The sequence below is a fragment of the Astatotilapia calliptera genome, chromosome 16 (assembly GCF_900246225.1).
Source record: "Astatotilapia calliptera chromosome 16, fAstCal1.2, whole genome shotgun sequence".
NCBI classification, from domain to species: Eukaryota; Metazoa; Chordata; class Actinopteri; order Cichliformes; family Cichlidae; genus Astatotilapia; species Astatotilapia calliptera.
The window spans coordinates 26019462-26042226 of NC_039317.1; the positions used below are offsets into that span (position 1 = coordinate 26019462).

Sequence of the window (22765 nt, forward strand, 5' to 3'; positions counted from 1 at the left end):
GAAATTCCTTCACTCCTAGATATTCCATGATCAACTGTAAGTGGTATGATCACAATGCGGAAGCATTTAGGAACCATAGCAACTCAATATGCTTCTCAGTACTGAGTGCTGAGATGCGTAGCGCATATGTGCACTGCATGCTAAGATGAATTGTGCATATCAGGCTGCATCTTTGCATGATGGTAGTTAAGCAGATTACATATAAGAGTAACTGTCGTTTTTTAACCTGTTTACCAGGTTGGTCAACAACTATGAATGTAATCCTATCTTCTTGACAACATATGTACTGTTTAAATGATCAGCATAAAATATTAACATTGCATTGTGCTTCTACCAACTAGCAATGCACTATGAAATTTGTCCTCTGTTCTCTGGTCACGAACAGACCATAGTGTTTTTTTCTAATCTGACACGTCAGCTTTCATATCTGTGATAGTGAGCAGCAGATCACAGCACAGTAAGGCATAGATTTTTTTTAAATCACCAGAATTCAACTCTGCTTCTTATTGTGTTACCCATTAACATGTTTCCTTTTAACTTTATATCTGTACATCAATGAAATATATTTGCTTTAAGGTAGATGTAAGTGTATTAAACAGTCAATTATGCACTTAACCTTGGGTTTATCTCATATTTCTTTGACTTAATTTCTAACACTGAAAAGTAAAAACAGACACACAATCTATGTAGAAACCACTATTACTTTCCTTGAGATAGGCAGCATTTTAGTTGCAGTTGCCTCTACTGGGAGAAAGAAATGTTTTAATACAAATACCGTGCAGCCTCTGGAAACTGACTAGTGATGATAAATGTCACTATGAATAGTTTAAAGATGGTAGAAGAACAACTTAAAGAGCAACCAGGGCTTTTCTGCCTAGTCAAAACCAGTCAAAATGTTGTGAACCTCAGGCTCAGAGCTTTACTATGAGATTAAAATAATAGTCAGAATTTGCAACATATTGGCTCTGTAAACCTCAAATCCAATCACAAATATTTCCTTGCCTTGGGTAAATACTTCCATGTCCGTGTGAATCTGGCCTCATGCCAGATTCAAGGCATGTTGCATGAATGCTAATGTCTCATAATGTGCAGAACGAGGAGAGGTTTGTGTTATACAACTAACCCGCTGAGGTGCTCGCAGATAAGAGGCATTACTAAATGAAAGATCTGACAAGATGAATTAGAACCTTTCCAAATAAAATAAAAACACTAAACGAAAGAGAACACTTGACTGCAGATTACCTGTGTGAATTTGTAGCTGATAACCACTAGAGTGATCTGTTTGTCAGTGCATATTGCACTACATACTGTGTCTAAATTCAGCCAAATTTTGTATCATAACCAGCTGGATATGTTATATTCCTCCCTGAGTAGAACTGGAACCGTTGTGAGTAATTATTCAGTAGAAAGTGAGTCATGCTGATGATCTTTTGCTCCAGGAAAGATGTGACTTAATGGCTATGATGAATCCAGTCCACATTACTCTTCACAATGCATTATACTGAAGAACATTATACAAGCAGTATGACTGAATTAAAATGAAGATGTTTGATGGTGGATGTGTGGGCTGGATATATAATGCATTAAAAACTTTATATTAAGTAAAGATGTAAAACATAAAATCTTCTGGATTGGACTGAATAAAAGAGAAAGAAATTTGATGTTTTTAAAGAATCTCTTTTACCTTCAAGCTCTCTGGGATTTTAAAAAGGCAGAATATGACAAGCCTCTTGAAAGCATACCTTCTATAAATGGCACTCCAACATACCTTTCTAAGTATCTATATAATCAGAGATGATCCTTGTCATTTGCTGGGATGCCTTGACAAAAAGTAACCACTTGTAAGGGGAGATGATGAGATGATGCGGGTGTAGGCAACCAGAGCCTGAAAGAAACATGGATAGACTAGATGGCCCCAAGTCAAAACAAGATGACAACGAGATAGTATTCTTAATAAGAAGCTTCTGGGGATCACATAGTTGGGTTTTCAGTGAGACTAGCTAAAAGACAAGACATAAAAAAAAATGTATTTTTCAATATATTCTCACGTCTTAAGTGTTTGATGGCTTACAGAATTAACCTATAGACAAACATGCAGGCTTTTGTATAGCTATGCATTTGACCATTACGTAAATGCACTATAACAACAGCTACCATCCTCCTTGTGCTGCCTGTGCAGAAGCTTTGTATGTAAATGACCATCCCACGCCTTTTCAGCAGACATGTAGAAACCAAACAGTTTTTGTCAGAGGGCAAAATTTAAAAGTCAAATACAAATCAATACAATGGATTAAAGGCATGTTTGTAGATCAGTGAATCCTCAAAGACTCGGAGGTCTTGCGGGAGGAGAAGTTCCCCTCACTGGCAACAATAATTTATTTAAATCCCAGAGTGACAGTGCAAAGTATTTGAACATTATAATGCCCTGTGCAGTTTGTTTGTTTATCTACGAGGATTCCTTTTTCAAGGCGTCAAAGTCCATTCAACCTTTCCTTCACAGTTAACAGAACCTGGCGAAGCTAAAAATGTTCCTCTGCCTTCCATCAGCCAGCAAACTCGAGCCAATATGTCCACAGGCATTGTTTTGTTTTTTTAACTTCATTTTCTTTGTGTTTTTTTATTTATTTATTTAAAACTCTACACATAGTACTATTTTTATGCAGCTACTTTGTGTGCAGTGTCTGAAAAATGTGTTTCATGAATCTGGGAGGGACAAATCATTCCTTTTATCAACCAGTAGATGTGTTGATTATTGTAATTCAGATGTTTTATTTACTTTGTTTTATTGTTTTGTTTTTAAATCTGGGTAGTGTTTCAATTATTATGCTATTTGATTTGCAAAAGCACTTATCACACAATCTATTTCTTTTACGTTATTTAAATGTCATGCATGCATTTCTAACAAATGGATGTGCTTTCTTCCATAATATGTTCCCTTTGTAGATTAGATAATTAGGTGTATAACTAACTGTCTATAAAATATCAATATTCCTGCAACATTTGTCTAAACATATTTATTGATACACCATTTAACTCAAACTTCATTACCATCATTGCTTGTGCTTAATGTGTGGTTTGCCATGCTAGGATATTAAGTTACACAAATGCTAATTATCAATGATTGAGGGTGCTAAAAGCCATCCTGTCAACTAAGCTCCAATTTTACTGTCTCAGACTCCAGTTTTATTTTGTCATAATTGTAATTACGATCTTTCCCTGTCTGTCAGCAAATCATAAACAGTTGTTCAAAGGAGTTTTTGAAAGCATCTTTAACCCATTTTATTTCAGCATAGTGTGATATTGTTAGGTTTCTGTTTATTTTTTCTTTGGGCATGCTAATGTGCTAACTTGGCCTTTACCCAAAGGAATGGAAACTATTATTTTTGGTAAGCCATTAACCTGCCTGCAGGTTAGGATTGGGCATTTTCAGTGAAAAGTACTTGATTTATTACTATGTGATCCTGATATGCTAAAGCATTGCTAATATTAAACCTGTTAAGCATCAAAATGTTAACGTTACTGTTAATTGAGCATGTTGAAACATGTTTGTTTAAAGTAAAATACAGTCTCACAGTACAGCTTTTAAAAACTCATTCTGATCTATCCCTTATATTGATTGTTCCTTTTGCTCTTGACCTTTGATGATGCCAGCTGTTGCATTTTCTGAAAAAGACACCTCTTACATCTTCCATTTATTTGCATTCATTTATTTATGTCTAAAGGAAAGTAACAGGCTAGACTGTGAAATGTTTCTTCTATTCAACTGAGCGCTAGACCCACTATCAGTAAAAGAAAAAATAACACATCTGCTTTTGTTATGCAGCTAATGTAATAATTCATGGCACACCCTGGCACATATTGCTGAATTGTAATGTCTCTATCCCTGTTTGATCAGGCTCCAATAATTTCTTTTTAAAACATGTAGATCATTCTGTCAAAGCTATTAACCTTTTATGTTAAGCTTTTATTATGAATGTCCTGTTTTTATACAATAAATCATAGTTATCTAAAGAAGTCTGATAATGGTGTTGAGCTTGAAGGTTGAATTACCATTTCACTTGATGCTAACATGAAAGCTGCACCAGAATATTCTAACTATGGCTACACTGTGGAGGCATTTTCTTTCTTCAGTCCAAGCAACCTCACATAAAACTGTGAACCTTTTCTCAGGCATAGTAGGAATTTTCGAAGACTATTTTACAGTAGCGACAACTGAATTTTGGCTTGATGAAGAATGGCTTGTCATTTGTGCAATGTATAACTGAAATGGCATTCTTGTAATTGCAGGAGTCAGTTGTGTTGGACAGAGCGGAGAGTCTGCCAATATGACAGAGTGCCTGCAATGGGCTGGTCCCTTGCCCCCTCAGATCAGAGAGTGTCGGGTGGCTTGCAAGGATGACTGCACTCTAACTGCATGGTCCAAGTTCTCTGAATGTGCTGGATGTGGCAGCTCTCGAATACGAAAGCGCTCACTTGCAGGTAAAGACTCGTTATTCACGGATTGTGAGACACACGCAATTTCAAGGCAACTGTTTAATCTTTGCTGGTAGAACAATTGGATTGTGTTCTCAGGTGAAGCATTCTCACATTGTTGTTTTATATTTTTATTGATATGACTGGTAGTCAATTTGGAAATAAATAAAAGCAGAGAGGATAAAAGCTTTTGTAATGTCTGAGCGTGTGGCAGTTTTCTTAAGTCAGAATATACCAGTTCAGACCTAATGCATATTAGTGAAAGATAAAAAAAAAACTTATGTTGTTTCACTTTTACATTAAATTACAAAATTAATGAACATTTTTATGTCCTTCTGCATTTAGTTCAAACTAATGAGTCTTGTTTATTTATTCATATTCTATTACTGCAGATGGTAAAAAAAATTCTTTTGTAAAATTTGAGTAGAACACTGCCAACTTTTGACCAACTTCTACAGCTTTTTATTGTTTTGTTTTTATTTTAATCAGAATCAGAATCAGAATACTTTATTGATCCCTGGGGGAAATTATTTTTTGTTACAGTGCTCCATTATAAACAAACATTAACAAGACAGACAATACGCTAACTAAGAATAGTACAATATATGCATATATATACATACATACATACATACATACATAAGTCACTTATAAATAAATATTTGGAAAAGAAACATGTGTAGTTGTAGCAGCAAACAGTGTGTTAAGTGGATGCGTTGTACAGGGAGATGGCCACAGGCAGGAATGATTTCCTGTGTCGTTCAGTGGTGCTTTTCGGTAATCTCAGTCTCTCACTGAACGTGCTCCTGTGACTGACCAACATGTCATGGAGTGGGTGGGAGGTGTTATCCAACATTGTCTTTATCTTGGACAGCATCCGCCTCTCCGACACCACCTTGAGGGAGTCCAGCTCCATCCCCACAACATTGCTGGCCTTACGGATCAGTTTATTAAGTCTGTTGGCATCTGCGACCCTCAGCCTGCTCCCCCAGCATGCAACAGCATAGAGGATCGCACTGGCCACACAGACTCATAGAAAATCCTCAGCATTTTCTGGCAGATGTTGAAGGACCTCAGTCGCCTCAAAAAATAGAGACGACTCTGGCCCTTCCTGTAAAGTGCTGTGGTGTTTTTAGCCCAGTCCAGTTTATTGTCAATGTGTACTCCAAGGTATTTATAGTCCTCCACAATGTCAACACTGACCCCCTGGATTGAAACAGGGGTCAAGTGTTTCCTGGTCTTCCTGAAGTCCACGATCAGTTCCTTGGTCTTTGCCACGTTGAGCTGCAGATGATTCTGCTCACACCACGTGACAAAGGAGTCGACCACAGCCCGGTACTCTGTCTCATCATCCCTGCTGATGCATCCAACCACCGCAGAGTCATCAGAAAACTTCTGAAGATGGCATGTCTCTGTGCAGTGGCTGAAGTCTGTGGTGTAGAGGGTGAAGAGGAAGGGGGAGAGGACAGTCCCCTGTGGTGCCCCTGTGTTGCTAATCACCTTGTCAGACACACACTGTGGGAGACGTACATATTGTGGTCTTCCTGTCAGGTAATCAACAATCCAGGACACCAGAGAAGCATCCACCTGCATCGCTGCTAACTTATCACCCAGGAGGGTCGGCCTGATGGTGTTGAAAGCACTGGAAAAGTCAAAAAACATGACCCTCACAGTGCTCGCCGGCTGGTCCAGATGGGTGTAGACACGATTGAGCAGGTAGATGATGGCGTCCTCTGTTCTGAGACGAGGCTGATAAGCGAACTGAAGGGGATCCAGATGTGGTCTTACTATGGGTCGCAGCTGGTCCAGGATGAGCCTTTCCAGGGTCTTCATGATGTGGGAGGTCAGTGCCACGGGCCTGTAATCCTGGGGGCCACTGGGACGAGGCGTCTTTGGTACAGGGACGAGGCATGATGTCTTCCACATCACCGGGACCCTCTGCAGACTCAGACTCAGCATAAACAGTTTATGAAAGACTCCACACAGCTGGGGGGCACAGGTCTTGAGGACAAGGGGACTCACTCCGTCTGGTCCAGCAGACTTGCCTGAGTGAAGTCTCCTCATTTGCATCTCAACCTGGTATTGAGTGAAGGTGATGGGTGGGGGAGGGGTGTCAGGAATCTCACAGGAGGCAACATGTGAAGAGAGAGGCTGGCACAGTGGTGTGGCTCTGGATTCCAGGCTGACTGCAGGTGAGGTTGTGGGGGTGGGAGCAGACACTGTGGTGTCGAATCTATTGAAAAACAGATTCAACTCGTCGGCTCTATTCTCACCTCCCTCAGCTCCCCTGCTGTTGGTTGGCCTGAATCCAGTGATGGTCTTCATGCCCCTCCACACCTCTCTCATGCTGTTCTGCTGGAGTTTCCACTCCAGCTTCCTCCTGTAATTGTCCTTAGCCTCTCTGATCTTGTCCTTTAGTAACACCTGGATCTTCCTCACCTCCTCTTTGTTGCCCCCTCTGAAAGCCCTCTTCTTGTTGTTGAGGAGGGCTTTGATGTCCTTAGTCACCCACGGCTTGTTATTTGGGTAACAATGAACAGTCTGAGCTGGAACAATGGAGTCGGTGCAGAAAGTTATGTAGCCTGTGATACACTCAGTAAGCCCATTGATGTCCTCGGCGTGAGGCTCACAGAGTGTTTCCCAGTCGGTCACCTCGAAACAGCCCTGTAGTTCCGCTATTGCCTCCTCTGACCACCTCCTAACAGTCCTGGTGGTCACAGGTTCCCTCCTCACAATTGGCACATAGCGGGGGGTGAGGTGAATCAGGTTATGATCTGACCTACCAAGTGGGGGGAGGGAGGAGGAGCTGTATGCATCCTTGACGTTAGCATACAGTAAGTCTAAAGTTTTCTCTCCCCTGGTGGGACAGTCCACATATTGTTTGAATGTTGGTAGTGTATTGTCCAGTGATACATGGTTGAAGTCACCCGAGATCACAATAAAGGCACTCGGGTGCTGAGTCTGTAGCCGAGCTATGGCAGAGTGGATAGTGTCACATGCAGCTGTGGGGTTAGCAGAGGGGGGAACTAATTGTTAATTACAAAGTTATAGTTTAAAAGAGTAGAACAACTTTGAAATCTGAAAAAAAATGAAAACAAATGAACTATGCCAAGATCTCAGCTTGTGTGGCAAATTTTCTGCCTTTAATATAAGTATGAATGATGTCCTGAAGTTTTTATTTGCTACAGGTGTGTTGTTTGTGCTTAAAATCTCATTAGAACATTGACAGCAATCAAAATATATGTAGCTTGCCAGCGTACACCTACACGCACACTATACTGCCAAAAACATTCCAAAAAACTCATCCATTCAAATTCAGATGTCCCAATCACTTCCATGGCCACAGGTGTATAACATCTAAGCATCTAGGCACACAGACTGTTTCTACAAACATTTGCAACAGCTGACATTTGCTCTCAGGAGCTCAGTGAATTCCAGTGTGGTACCATGACAGGATGCCACCTGTGGAACTGGAAAGTCCAGTTGTGCAATTTTCTCACTACTAATTATTCCACCATCCATTATTACTGTTATTATAACAAAGTGGAAGTGAATGGGAATGACAGCAACTCAGTTATGAAGTGATACACCAAGTAAAATCACAGAGTGGGGTTAAGAGATACTGGTGTGTAGAGATGTCGCAAACTTTCTGCACAATGAGTCACTACAGACCTCCAAACTTCATGTGGCCATCATATTACCTCAAGAAACAGTCTGTAAAAAGCTTCATGTAATGACTTTCCATGGCAGAGCAGCTGCATCCAAGACTTACATCACCAAACACAATGCAAAGTGTCAGATAGTGTAAAGCACGCCGACACTGGAATATAGAGCAGTAGACATGTGTTCTCTGGAGTGACAAATGCTTCTCCATCTGGCAATCCGATGGATGAGTCTGAGCTTGGTAGTTGCCAGGAGAACGGTACTTGTCTGACTTTATTGTGCCAGTTGCGAAGTTTGGTGGACGGGGTTGTTGGGCTGACCTTTTAGCTTCAATGAAAGGAACTATTAATGCTTCAGCATATCAAGACATTTTGGACAATTTTATGCTCCCAACTTTATGTGAGCAGTTTGGGGATGGCCTCTTCCTGTTCCAACATTGCTGTGCGCCAGTGCACAAAGCAAGGTCTGTAAAGACATGGATGAATGAGTTTGGTGTGGAAGAATCTGACTGGCCTGCACAGAATCCTGACTTCAGCATCTTTGAGATGTGGCCCTAAGAGACTGTCACCCAGGTTTTCTCATCCAACATCAGGGCTCACAAATGCACTTCTGGATGAATGGTCAAAAATTCCCATAAACACACTCCTAAACCTTGTGGAAAGCCTTCCGAGAAGAGTTGAAGCTGTTCTAGCTGCAAAGGCTGGGCCGACATCAAATTAAACCCCATGGATTAATTTGATGTCAATTGTGTTAAGGCTGACTAGTGAGTACTTTTGGCAGTACAGTGTATTACTCAGTGATACTAAAATTTACTAAACAAATATAGCATTTTAAATGTATTTATGAAGAAATGTACAATACTGTAAAAACTCAAATGTGTTTTTCCAGCACTTTGTTACAGTGTGAGTTCACACAGTTCCTGTAGTTTAATATCACGTCTAAATTTGATCCCTCACAGCTTGTAGTCTCTTATTTTAGTACAGATGGCAAAATCTGAATTACATGCTGTGGTTTCAGACCAGGCAGGATACTATTTGTCTACATTAATATTTTATCTGTTGCTGGAGGGGTTGCAGTAAACATGTCCTGTCTCCTTCTATATTGCTCTTATAATCCACCACATGAAATCAAGCTTAGCTCATGGGGAAGTGTGTTAGCATAATTGTCTGTTCATAGCAGTCAGAACATGTGAATATTTCAATTCACTTGTGTCTTTATCACTTTTTATCACCAAATTTATCTGGACATTTGATTGGAAATGATCCTACTTTCTTTACCAAGTGTAAGGATAAAGAAGTTTGTAAACTACAGCATACAGTCATTGCAGCCGGTGTTATCCTTTTTAACGTTGGTATTAGATTGGTCAGTCATCCAATAGTCAAGGTGTCTGTATGCCTATAGGTACCAGGGCAGAAGAATTTGGATGGTTTTCAGTTGTTGGGTCTGTCTGTTTGTGCGTCTCATCATGGCAAAATCTGATCTTTGAGACAGCTACTCTAGTGGGAAGAATTTTATGTCTGTTTGTCTGGATGACAGTGAAATAATTTTCTCAGAATGATTTCAGCATTTGAAGATATTTGACAGGATACAGGTGGATAAAGGACATTAAAATCAAGGTCGAATTTGGAAATGAGTACTAAGCAACCAGTGCTTTCAGTGTTCTCAGTGTTCTCTGTTCCCATCTAGTCAACTTTTTAAATTTTTAATGTATTTTTACTATTGTATTTTGAAGTACCTTTATCTGGTGAAGCATATACCAGCCTCATATACCAGTGGCAAGCACTATACTTGCCTGTAAACTGAACAGAGGGATTGCACATGTAGAGCTCTGCACAAAGACTCAGTGAGTGGCAGGAGAGAGGGAGAAACCGGAAAATGTATTTTATGTACTTTACGCCATGAAGCACCAAACGGTTAACCATATATTGGTATCTATGATCTAGATCACCGTAAACTATATTTAGTGGACTTAAGTAGACAAATATCATCAGAGAACTAAAATTCGTAACATGTACCTTATCTTTATCCCTACATTTCTTTCTAGGTTTGCTTTTACAAGGTTTTAATATTGCATATTATTAAAAGTAAACTAATAAAATGCATTAGCTACCTTAACAACTGCAACATTTGTATTTAAACAAACAAACAAACATAGACAATCATGTTTGGGCGGCTTCAACTTGGGCCTGCCAGGACACTAGGCTTGTAATACACTGATGGAGATCCAAGTGACAAAAGGCAATGTAAAAACTAACCTCTAATCATTACAGGTTAAACAGGGTGGAAAACTTGCAAAAGTAAATATACATTCAATAGCCACTTTATTGATTTCTAATGTAAATATGCATTTAGGCACATTGACATTGTCAAAACGACCTGCTGAAGTTTAAACATCACATTGGGGAATAAAGGTTATTGAAGTGACTTTGAATGTCGCATAGTTGCTGTTGCCACACGGGGTATTCTGACTATTTCAAAAACTGATGATCTACTGGCATTTTACCACACAACCATCTCTGGATTGCAAAAAAGGAGATCATATCCAGTGAGTGGCAGTTCCCTTGCTATTGCAGAGATCAGAGGAGAATGGCCAGACTGCTTTGGACTGACAGAAAGACAACAGTAAGCAGAAAATCATCTTTTAATGCACAACCTTCAAGCCTTGAAGGTGATGCACTACAGAAACAGAAGACGACACCAGGTCCCTTTCCTGTCAGCTGCAATAGTAAAATAAGACTACAATCTCATGGTATACTGTAGCTGACAAGTTTGCACAGTAGAAGATTGGCCGCATGTTGCCTGGTCTAATGAGTTCTGCTGCAACATTTTTATAGGTAGCATCAGAATTTGGCATAAGCAACATGAAAGTATGGGTCCATTCTGGCTTGTATAAGCAGTTCAGGCTGGTGGTGTAATGTGTAAAGGTCTGGGGTATATTTTCCCAACACCCTTTGGGCCTCAGGTAACAACTGAGCATCATTCAAAAGCCATAGCCTACCTTGGTATTGTTGCTGACCATGTCCATCCCTTTAAGACCACTGTGTATCCATCCCTTAAAGACCGATGCCTCCTCTATAGGGATAACACTCCATGTCACAAAGCTCAAATCATCTCAAAGTGATTTTTTTCTAACATGGCAGTGAGTTTCCTGTACTCCACTGGCCTCCACATTCTCCAGATATCGATCTGACAGAGCATGTTTGGGATGTAATGGAATGGGAGATTCCCATCAGGGATGTGCAGCTGACAAATCTAAAGCAACTGTGTGACACTGTCATTATGGACCAAAATCTCTGAGTAACATCTCCAGCATCTCGTTGAATCTGTGCCACATAGAACTAAGGTAGGTGTGAAGTCACAATGGGAGATCAAACCAGTAGTAGCAAGATCTATCTATGAATGAAGTGGCTGGTGGGTATAATTCTCTATTTAGAATAAAAGCTGTTTGTAAAGCTCTGTATACATTATTTTTCATATTTTAGTTCGTACCATTCCACTTATGTTCACAAACAGGCTGTGCTTGAAAGGAGAAAGGCATAAAACGAACAGCCATACCCACTGTTTACTGTTCTGTCAGCTTCTGAACACTTACCCTGCCCTCTGTCTTATATACTAAAGGACACAAACATGTTGTTTTAAGTAGCAGATTTAATTTATTACACCTCTGACTTTATATATCACATGCTTCAAAAATAGCAATCCATTTCAATTAGATGGGAGTGTATTTGACACTCCACATTGAGGCAGCATCGGCTCAGTTGTTAGAACTGTTACTTTAAAAACTGTCCATAGGGAGGCTGATGCCTCTCTGTGAGGAATTTGCATGTTCACCCAGTATAGGTTTCTTGCAGGTGCTGTAATTCCCAAACGTCTAAACACATGCTGAATAGGTGTGAATGTCTGTTTCTATCACTATGATGGTATACGATCCACCAGTATACTGCATACTGAACACCACCATTATCTTTTGCTGAGTGTTTTTGGGACATCTCACATTATCATTTTACTCATTTCCATTTGGCTGCCTGGTTGTGAATAGATGTGCATCAGATTTGTTTAGTGTTTATCGTTAGCAGCATTGGTTTACCGCGTGTTGTTGAAAACATTCTGAACATATCATCTTTAACTCATGTGTCTATGAATAAATAACACCTTAATAGTAAATGCTGAAGGTCTGTTTCATACATCAGTAAAATACTGAAAATTGAACCCGTTATAAAAAATAACTCTAGGGAATGATAATATTCTAGTTTTAAATACACCAATGTCTTAATAATATAAATGTTAATAGGGAAAATAATTATTGTTATGCCGCTGTAAACTGAATCAGTCAGAATTTAACTTGGGTGAAAAAAATCTTTTAGAAAATCATCATTTTTTTAAGCACTTTCCTTTTAAGTGCTCAGTAGTAGCTGGTGCTATATTTTCCAGGAGAATGAGTGGTGAATGAGTATTCAAACATTACCTTCTGTGAATTATTTCCCCCACTTATCCGAGAGCAGTGTTTGTGCAAGTATCCTGAAGACCTTAAATGGTAAATGGCCTGTATTTATATAGCGCTTTACTAGTCCCTAAGGACCCCAAAGCGCTTTACATATCCAGTCATCCACCCATTCACGCACACATTCACACACTGGTGATGGCAAGCTACATTGTAGCCACAGCCACCCTGGGGCGCACTGACAGAGGCGAGGCTGCCGGACACTGGCGCCACCGGGCCCTCTGACCACCACCAGTAGGCAACGGGTGAAGTGTCTTGCCCAAGGACACAACGACCGAGACTGTCCAAGCCGGGGCTCGAACCGGCAACCTTCCGATTACAAGGTGAACTCCCAACTCTTGAGCCACGATCGCCCTTAACTGCATTTCAATGATTTAGCCGGCATTGTTAGTGTGCATTTCACAACCGCTCTGACTCTGAGCCTTCTAAGTAGCTCCTGTGTATCATTTTAGACAGGCGTTTATTGAAATATGCTCGCTCCGATGGTCAATGGCTATCTAGAAGCTGATTTCATTCCATAATTTTTCTTTTGTATTTTTTCTTCTTTGTGAGTTTTTATGATTTTAATGTTAAGAAGTAGTTTCTTTGCAAAGCTGACCTGACTTTTTATGTTTAATGGGTAAAATTTTTGATTGCTAAGTGATGGGTTTGAAAAGTCTTTAAAAGTCCACTCAAACTGCGAAGAAGTGTGTTGGTAAAATGTTTTAATGAAGTGGGCTGGAATTCAAAAGGACAAAATTTGTAGGATTTATTACACACTCTGGGGTAACATAACAAAAGTTTTAATATTATGCCGCTAGAGAGCCAGACAACAAACTGAACAGTCAGACTTTTTCATTCATGACAACTGTTACTCAGCCACTGTAGGACTGATGACATGAATAATTCACTTTAAGTGTTGCAACTTGAGGAAGTTAATATTATATGTAAGAATATAAAGTCTATCAGTCAAGCTATATAGCAGCTTTAACACATATTGAATTTTTTGTAATTCATTGTAATGCACTCTTATTGTATTGTACAAACACTTTATTTCTTAGGTTTGCTTTGAAAAAATATCAAGAATAAAGAGTCAGAGCATTTTAGTCAAAATCAGTGTGAAAAAATATCATATATTCTCAGTGTTTATGGTGACATTTAAAAAACAAACGTACGTAAGCCATGAATCAATTCAACCTTTTGAAATATACATAAACCAATCAGTAAATATTAAGAAAATACTTTATCTCACAAGCCAAATTCATGTATTTTTTAAAGACAGGTGCAGATGAAATAGGGGGGCATGGCTCAGCCTCAACAATGGAACAGCCATCATTCTTTAACAGTTGGGTGTCAGAACATACAAAGATATGCATTCACATCCAAATGCTTGGCAGTGTTGTTCGATAATTCTGCATAATATTATGGCTTTAAAGAAGCATCAGGTTATGACACTTTATATATGGAAGATTTAGAGGAAAAATCTCTATACAAAATACATAATATTAAAATAAGCTAGATATTGCACTCTTTGTGTTGCCTGCAGATCTTTAACTAGTAATTTGCCTGCAAAGTCAAGTTGCCAGTGAAGTGATATTGCACTGGCACTTTTCAATCAACCACCAGCAGTGGCATAGATTGAACAGATTGTTGGTGAATTGCACTGTGACGGCAGTGGGTTCACACTCGATAAGGAATGTTTGCAATCAAATCATGTTACGAAACAGATGGACTGCTCACTGACTGGGCACACGGGGAGCTAAAGACACCCAGGATCCACAAAATAAACAGAGGTGCACAGGCATAGCAGGATTAGTACAACCACAGTGCAACTCTTTTACCAGGTTGTGAGTGTTTGTGAGCTCTCCATTTGGCTCGGGTCAAGGAGTTCTGTTATAGTGCTTTCATTTTACAGTGCACGAGGTGTTTACTTTAATTGTAACAATAACGTAGCAATTTGCTTATTCTTGGGGGAATGCAATTCATTAAAGTGTTGAATGGTTCTATTCATGTGGGACTAACAGGATTTATTTTAACCAAACAACAAGAAAATAACCACCTCAAAAGCAGTACTGCATAAACCTACAAATAATACAATGCCATCTGTTCTTTGTACAGCAGGTTACATTGAATTTTCTTCCTTTTAAAGCAAGACGTTTAAATTAGGTTTCTTTTTTCCATGACTCTGAATTGAATGAGTGAAAGAAAATTGATGTATAAATATATATTGAAAAAAAACTCATCATGTTAATCACTAAAAAGTCTCCTGATAGTTTTTGAGGAATCCTTTTTTGCTTGGAGGTGCTATTACAGTACATTTGTGTGTAATAGACAACAGCACATAAGGTAAACATGTCATACTACACCAGGAAACTGAAGTAATCTCAGTACACTTTGTAGGTTATTAGACTTAAGTGGCTATTAGAAAAAAGTACAGAGGGTCTCTGCTTTCTGAATCCACACTTAGAGGCAGCTCTTCGGGGCAGGCTCTAATTTTAAAAACTAGCAGTCTCAAGTAAATTTGCACTTTGACAGAGATTTATTCTCTTCATGTAGTCTTTAAGGTACAGTGGAGCCTGTTCATCTTTATATATATAACCAGAATTATTTTGGGTCAATGTCTGTATCTCTTCAAGTCTATGAGGCTTTACTGTAAAGCATTAAAATCACCTGGAAAGGAAAGCAGTGATAGACATTACACACCTTAGCAACATGTCTTCAGATATCATCATACTGTCACAGCACACACATTGTTTTGCTAAATACGCTGTCAATGTTGCTATAGTAATGTATCTGTCTCTACATAATACAAACACTCAGTTGCTTGAGTGGCAGCCAATTTGTTCTTTTATTAGTTTGTTCCTTTATTCTGTATTTCTGTGGAGCACTTTATAATGCTGGTTTTGTGCTATACAGAAATCATTGTTATTATTGTTATTATTACTTTAACGTGGAGGTAAACATGATTGCAATATAGTGTTTTTTCAATTTCAGCATAGTCAGTTTAACAGTGCATTTAATCTGGCAGAAGGGATTCACATTTGCAGATCTGATGTATTATTAAACAGAGTTTGGAGATTCTCTGGTAAAAAAAAACAGCAACCCCTAAACATATTAATTTTACACACAGTATACCCCAAACCTAAGGGACACACAAAATGATATTAATATTAATGTAATAAGCAACACACAAAACAATGTCAGGGACTCATTATGACCTAAATTGCATTTTTATTTTCATTTTGAATGGCAAGAAGATGAAATATAAAGATATGTAACCGTTTTGTCTTCCATTTGCTTGAATTGTCCCTTTATAGTCTTTGAGGTGTGTGGGTGGGGGGCAGTGGGCTTGTCAACTTAAATTTTTCTCTAGTACTGACGAGTACATGAAGAGGTGACAACAGAGGGGACTGTTTAATCTATTTCTTTATTTTAACTGATGCATCACTGAAAGCAGGATATTTATAGGTGTTATGTTATCATATGACACAGCAGACAATCTATCATAAGGTAGACTTCTGAGGGGCTGGGCAGCTTGACAGGTTGTATCTGTTGCCAGTCCAGATATTGAAAGTGGCATTTCCAGCCACTGTATTACTATTGTTGTTTTAAATAACATTAAATAACATTAAATAACTGTGAAAATACTCATGCTCAATCCACTGTATATCGCTTAACCCATGTACTAATACCCAGTGATAAAGACGGATGATAGTGTAAAATGTTTTCAGTTAAATCCTCTTTCATTTCTTAGACTCATTTTGGTGCCACAATCTCTATTAAAAGAAGCCGTACCAGAACTTGGCAACCCATAAGATGCGCTGTGTTCTGTGGATTGTAAGTAAGCATGCTGTAAAAAAGGAAAAAATAAATAAATAATTAAATTGTTACAATTTAAAAAAGCTTGCCAAAAGGCAAATTTATAAAAATGATTATGTGATATAAAACAAGAAGAGACAGGCTGAAGGAAGGTAGGCATTCCAAACACAATTACAGCACTTAATCGCAATGTAACAGCTGAGCAGAACATTACAGATTAATGATATAACTAATGTGTCGGTGCAGCTTTGTCCACCCATTTCTCCACTATTGTCAACCCTTTGAATCAAAGACTCTGCACTTTTGATCATTATTAATAATAAACAGCAACCACTAAGTGCTGGTGAGAAATCATGGTTGTAAAAGAATGAGAGGGAATAAATGCCCATTACCAGAACACATTCAAGAGATTTTTAAATGACAGATCTTTCTGTGTTCCCTGCTCGGTGGGAGAACACTGCAATGCTGCAGCACTTTTTATCCTTCCTGCTCCTCACGGTAGCACACAGTGCACGAATGTGCTATATTCAACGATGGTGCATTTACATACAAATGAGCTGCAACAGGTTATAAATATAGAAATTATGTTTTAGCTGAATGGAACAATAATCTTATTTGTATTGTCCATTTTAATATTGTCTAAGTAGTATGGTAAAGCAATTCTAGTCAAGTCTAACCTTCGCTGTAGCTGTAGAGTCATAACACAGACACTAAGCATGCACCATTTCCCCAAGGGGTTTAAAATAATGGAGAAATTAAGCAATAATACATTTGCGAACAGCACCAATTATACAATGAGGTTTTTTGGGCGTCACACGACAAAGGGAACAAATAAGTGTTTTTTTGTTGGTTATGATTTTATTTGTTTTTTGTTTTTTTACTGCCTCGGGGTTTTTTTTACTGCCTCGGCTGTGTTTCTTCTAAAGGAACTCAACAAACATAGACTAGAATCGCAAAAGATGACCTACTGAGTAAATTGGTTTACATCCAGCCTCGCAGCAGTTTGTGGTATATAATGGGAAAAGCCTGCCATTTGACTGCAGTATTTTGTGGTGGAATTACTCGTAAGAGGAAAGAAATGTAGTATTATACAAATATATTTCAATAAATACTACATAATAGCGTTTGATAACTATACAATAAAACACAGCTACTGTCACTCCATGTTAACACCTTATGCTCTATTATTGTATGATGGCAGATTTAACAGTTGGTTACATTGTCTTAGTTCATCTTTAGAGAATATACTGTATTTCTGCACATAACTATGATTTGGGCTTAAATGTGAGTGAGAATAATGAAACTTTAAGCCAGCTTCTAAAGCAATTCACTGCCTTGCGGAGTCAGCAGTGAAAGGGAGGCAATGATTCCCACAAGAAATGAAACAGTGATCTTATTAGCTAAGGCTCAAATACAAGTCTCTTAAGAGTAGAGATGGTGGATTTAAGAGAGCAAGCGAACTTGCAATGTGCCTGTAAGTGTCTCACAGTTATAATGGTGCAAATTAGCAATTTACACTCAGCTAATAGCTACACTGGTTATTTAGTTTTCTCACCTGCTGACTTTGTAAATTTATTAACATAAATACATTCTGTTACATTTAATGAACACTTTTTAATTACTGTAACTGCTGTTTATGTTAAACAATACACCTTATTATACATTCATCTCTCAAGACTCTTATCTAATGTGGAAAAAAGCTGTCCTCGTGTCCTATTACAAAACATGTTCTGCCCATCCAGTTCAGTAATTTTGCATTGTTTGTCCATCTTCTGCTTAGGTCGTAGCAAAAAAAAGGAAACCTGCTTGAATAAGGAGTTGCACCCGCTGGAGGAGACAGAGACATGTCCTTGTGATGAGTTTTGTCCCAGCCCTGTGGGAACTGGTCTGCTTGCATACTCCCTGATCCTTCGGTCTTGGGATCATCACAGGGCTGGATGAGCCATCGAGAGGTGAAGGATTGTGGCCAAGGTCTGCGCTACAGGGCTGTTGCCTGCATTAACCAGCAGGAGAACCTGGTTAGCCCTTCACTCTGTACAGAGTCAGGTAGGACTAATTGAGATATGCCTACAAATTACACATTTTAGCTAAAAATAATGAGTATCCTTCATAAACATACAACATTGTATTAGATACATGCAACATAGATTATATCTCTAATTTATTTCACTATATATAGTAAATTGATGATGAAATTTGATGAGAGTATGAGCAATTTAACTTTTTAATGTGAAAGAAAAATGTCAGTGACTAAAACACAACTGTAAGTCTTTGTCCTATATGGTCGTTTCCTTGTGTCGTGAAGCCTTGCTGTGTAAGTCTAAGCTAAAACCAAACGCAGAGAACAACAATTTTTTTAACACACTGTAAAAGCTTATACAGCATAGGAATTAAATGCTCATTAGTCAGTTTATTAGCCCTCGGTCTCACGGTGGGTAAGTCCAGGGTCTGGGGTAACACTCACCAGTAGCGTGACTGTCTGACATAATTAATGTGATCTGCACTGCAGCTGCAGACCAAGTCTGAATCATCCCTGCCCATTCTGTCTGCCAATTTAAATTCCAGGCTACATTGTGGAGGTTTGCCACATCCCTTGCCCCATAGACTGCAAGCTCAGTGACTGGTCAGCTTGGTCCCCTGCAGTGCATCCTGTGGCAGCGGGGTTAAAGATCAGGTCTAAGTGGCTGAGAGAGAAAGCTTTCAATGGAGGACGACCATGTCCCAAACTGGATTTAAAGAACCAGGTAAGGCTAGCACCAGTGTAGTATATAGAATCCAATACAAGAGGAAAAGCAAATATTGAAAGGTAACTGTTTGTTATGAATCTGTCCTCAAAGTGGAATTCGTATTCACTTGTTGCTTGATCTTTATTAATATTTATTAATAACAGTTAAAAATTTCAGGGAGAAATTTACACAAGGAGACACAGTAAAACCACACAGAAATGCGCTCATCAGCTCTTTTGCTGCTTATTTAAGTTCCTTTTTCTCAGACTTGGTCATTTTCAGGGATAATACAGTTTTCAATTCTGTTTTATTTATGTAGGTCCAAATCATAACAACAGTCATCTCAGGCACTTTATAAGGTGAAAACACTACAATAATAGAGAAAAACACCAACAATTAAACAACCCCCTTTGAGCAAGCACGTGGCAACAGTGGGAAGGAAACCTCTTTTTTAACAGGAAGAAACTTCCGACACAACTAGGCTCAGGGAGGAGCAGCCATCTACTTGACTGGTTGGAGGTGATGGGAAGAAGACAGAAGAAAAGACAGACTGTGAAAGAGAGCCAGAGATTAATAATAACAAATAATGGAAGTCACGTGTACTTCTGCAGTACATGCAACACAGAATTATGCTAAATGTGGAAACAATACCGTCTTAGTGCTAATAGTGTTCTCCTTGCTGTACGCAGGCACACACTATCTTATACAGGAAACATTTGTACGGTGCATGCTGCAGTTTCCATGTGAGTGTTTGGACACATCTCATTTAGGCTTTTAGGATACCTTTGGATGAATTCTGCTCACATTTCAATGACAAGGTTTATTACCCTTTAGGCAGAGGGACTCAGGGGTGATCAGTTCATTGTCTGGTGTTTTTGAGTCGCCAAATCCAAGGCCTTGCAAGACATGCCCTTTCCTTGACATAAAAATGGAAGAAAATTAAGTAACAAAAAAAGAAAGAATAGAGAGGAGGGAAGTGGACAGATGGGAGCTTTTGATATTCCATAGTCAGGTTTTTTTGCACAGCCCCTGAATATTTTGTGACAGCCACATCTCTCGTGGGGTCACGGTTTAAAGAGAGGAAGTGTTTTATGAATGCTGCCTCTATGCTTGAATGGGCTTGAAAGGACACTTTAGTTTGTAGAGGTCAGTATGGAGATGAGGCATGGCTGTGTGAAAAATATTCTAATGTGTTCTAGTGGAGATTTGTGTACAGATGGTTAAGTGCCCACTAACAAGGTCTATATGGCCCCTGTTGTAATGCCCTGTAATAACCCTCAACACTTAAATTGGAGCTCACTGTTGCCCATGTCCTCATGGATTTATCCAGACTGTGGAGTGGGGCTCATTGTTAACATTGCTAAATTGGACATTTAAAGTGAAGTACATCTGTCCAAAGTGTGGGTGGAGAGATACTCTAACCTTTGTGCTAGTTCTGTAGGCATAGAGCTGCGAGGGTGCTTCCTCCTGTTATGTCAAATGAGGAAACTTCTAAATGGTCTCAACAAGATGTCAAAGAAAGATTTATCCTCTGGTTTATCCTTGCTTTGTCCTAAAGTAACTATTGTCATTGCTCTCTATTTTTACATTTGTAAAAATGTAGTTAATGTCTGTTAGGAGTATTTCACGACAACGAAAATTCTCAATCCTAATTGGTCTCTCCTCTTTCACAAACACTTGCTCTCCTGTCGCTGACTCTGAACTGTGAATCGCTGTAGCCAAACTCTAGCCTCACACCTACCAGCAGATGTTTCCCCTTGAGCCCCAGCCAGAAGTGATTGGCTCGACAGTTATAAAATTTACAGCATGCCACAAATCATCTTCTTGTCACACGGCTGAGTGAGCGCAAAAGATAGGGGGAGAGATAGAGAAAGGAAGAGCCAGAGCAAGAAGGAAAACGAAAGCGAGAGAGAGAGAGCCACCATGGAAATAATGAGCAATAATGGCTACAATGTCAAAAAGGCTGTGCAGAAGCTGCTCTGTAAAGTAAACTCAAAGTGTGCTGTTAATGAGCAAGCCCATATGTATGTATATATTTCTTTTTTTTTTTGTACTGATAAATGAATGGACCATGAAACAAGTTAATCATGATGATAATGCATGCATCACTCTCACTGAAAAAAGTCCCCAAGCTGTGGTGTACAAGTGGGAAATGAGTAAGTAAAGAATTAACTTCATGTTGAAGAATACTAAAACTCGGCACTCTTGTTTGCACTTTGATAAACGCCACCCCTAACAGCAGTTGTTCAGTCACAACTAGCCAATGTTTTGATTTTATCCATGTATGGATCCAGCTGTAACACTGACTGTATATAAATCATAGCAAAACTATGTTTAGATTAATTAGAGATAGACCAAAATGTGAACATTCATGGGCGCATATCCATCTTTCTATCATTAGTATTAGTAGCTGAGTATAATTTCAGTTACAGGTTACCAAAAAAAGCGAGTATATCTGTGTAAAACTCATTAACTGAAATAATGCAAGTTAGTCCTCATCCAGCACAATGGGACACATTCCATCTCCCAAATCGACCCACCCATCCCAAAGTGAGTTGTGGTGGGTCATTTGCTCGGACAGTCCCAGTGGATAAGACCTAGGCCACTCCTGTCAGCTAGCAGCTATCAACAGGATATTGAGTCTACAATTCACCACTGATAAGAAGATCTTCTAAAAGAAAACTGGAAAGATCTTGTCTGGTCTAATGAGTCTTAATTTTTGCTGCAGCATTTGGACGGTAAAACAGGGATCCACCTCAGACTGCTGGTGGTGGTGTAATGATGTGGGGGATATTTTCTTGACAAACCATAGGCTATGGATCATGTCTTTGTGTTCACTGTATTCAATTGACCTCCGGAGTCACCAGATGTCAATCCAATAGAGTGTCTCTGGGATGTGGTGGAATATTCAAATTCAAATTCAAATTTTATTTGTCACATACACAGTCATACACAGTATGATATGCAGTGAAATGCTTACACAATTGCTCGTGACCTACAGAAACAGAAAAAAAAGGCTATGAATAAGATAGGAAATAAATATGAAAATTAAAAAGGGTCAATTTAACTAGGAAGGAATAAAATAAAATATAAAAATTAAAGTTAAAAATGAAACAACTGTACAACAACAAATTAGAATGAAGGGTAAATTTAACTGGGAAAGAATAAGATAAAATATATAAATTAAAGTTGAAAATAAAATAACTGTACAACAAAATACACAATACGCAAATACACAGTATAGAAATATATAAGGATGTATGAAGAAATATAAATATATTTATAGCTCCTCCTCAGTCTCTCTATGTTGGTCTTCAGGGAGCGGAATCGCTTTCCTGACCTCAGCAGAGAGAACAGTCCATTGTTGGGATGGCTGAGGTCCTTCACGATCTTCCTGGCCTTGGTCCAGCACCCCCTGCTGTAGATTGAGTGCAAGTCAGGGAGCTCGGAGCGGATGGTGCGCTCAGCTGATCGCACAACCCTCTGTAGAGCCTTTTCTGTCCTGCATGGTGCTGTTCCCGAACCAGGTTAAGATGTTTCCCGCCAGGATGCTCTCTATGGTGCACGAGTAAAAGTTCCTGAGCACCTTGGAGGGCAGTTGGAA

The 22765-nt window shown here is 39.0% G+C and overlaps 1 protein-coding gene across 1 annotated transcript in view; it reads left to right on the forward strand.

Moving 5' to 3' along the window:
• Nucleotides 1-19063, forward strand: part of LOC113007990 (thrombospondin type-1 domain-containing protein 7B-like) — a 145767-nt gene extending 126704 nt beyond the window's left edge. Inside the window, exons 14-16 of the mRNA XM_026145082.1 lie at nt 4288-4479; nt 18216-18481; nt 19001-19063. Of these exons, the coding sequence (XP_026000867.1) occupies nt 4288-4479; nt 18216-18376 (353 nt within the window). The 3' untranslated portion in view covers nt 18377-18481; nt 19001-19063. The remainder of the gene's footprint in view (nt 1-4287; nt 4480-18215; nt 18482-19000) is intronic.
• Nucleotides 19064-22765: the final 3702 nt, after the last annotated feature.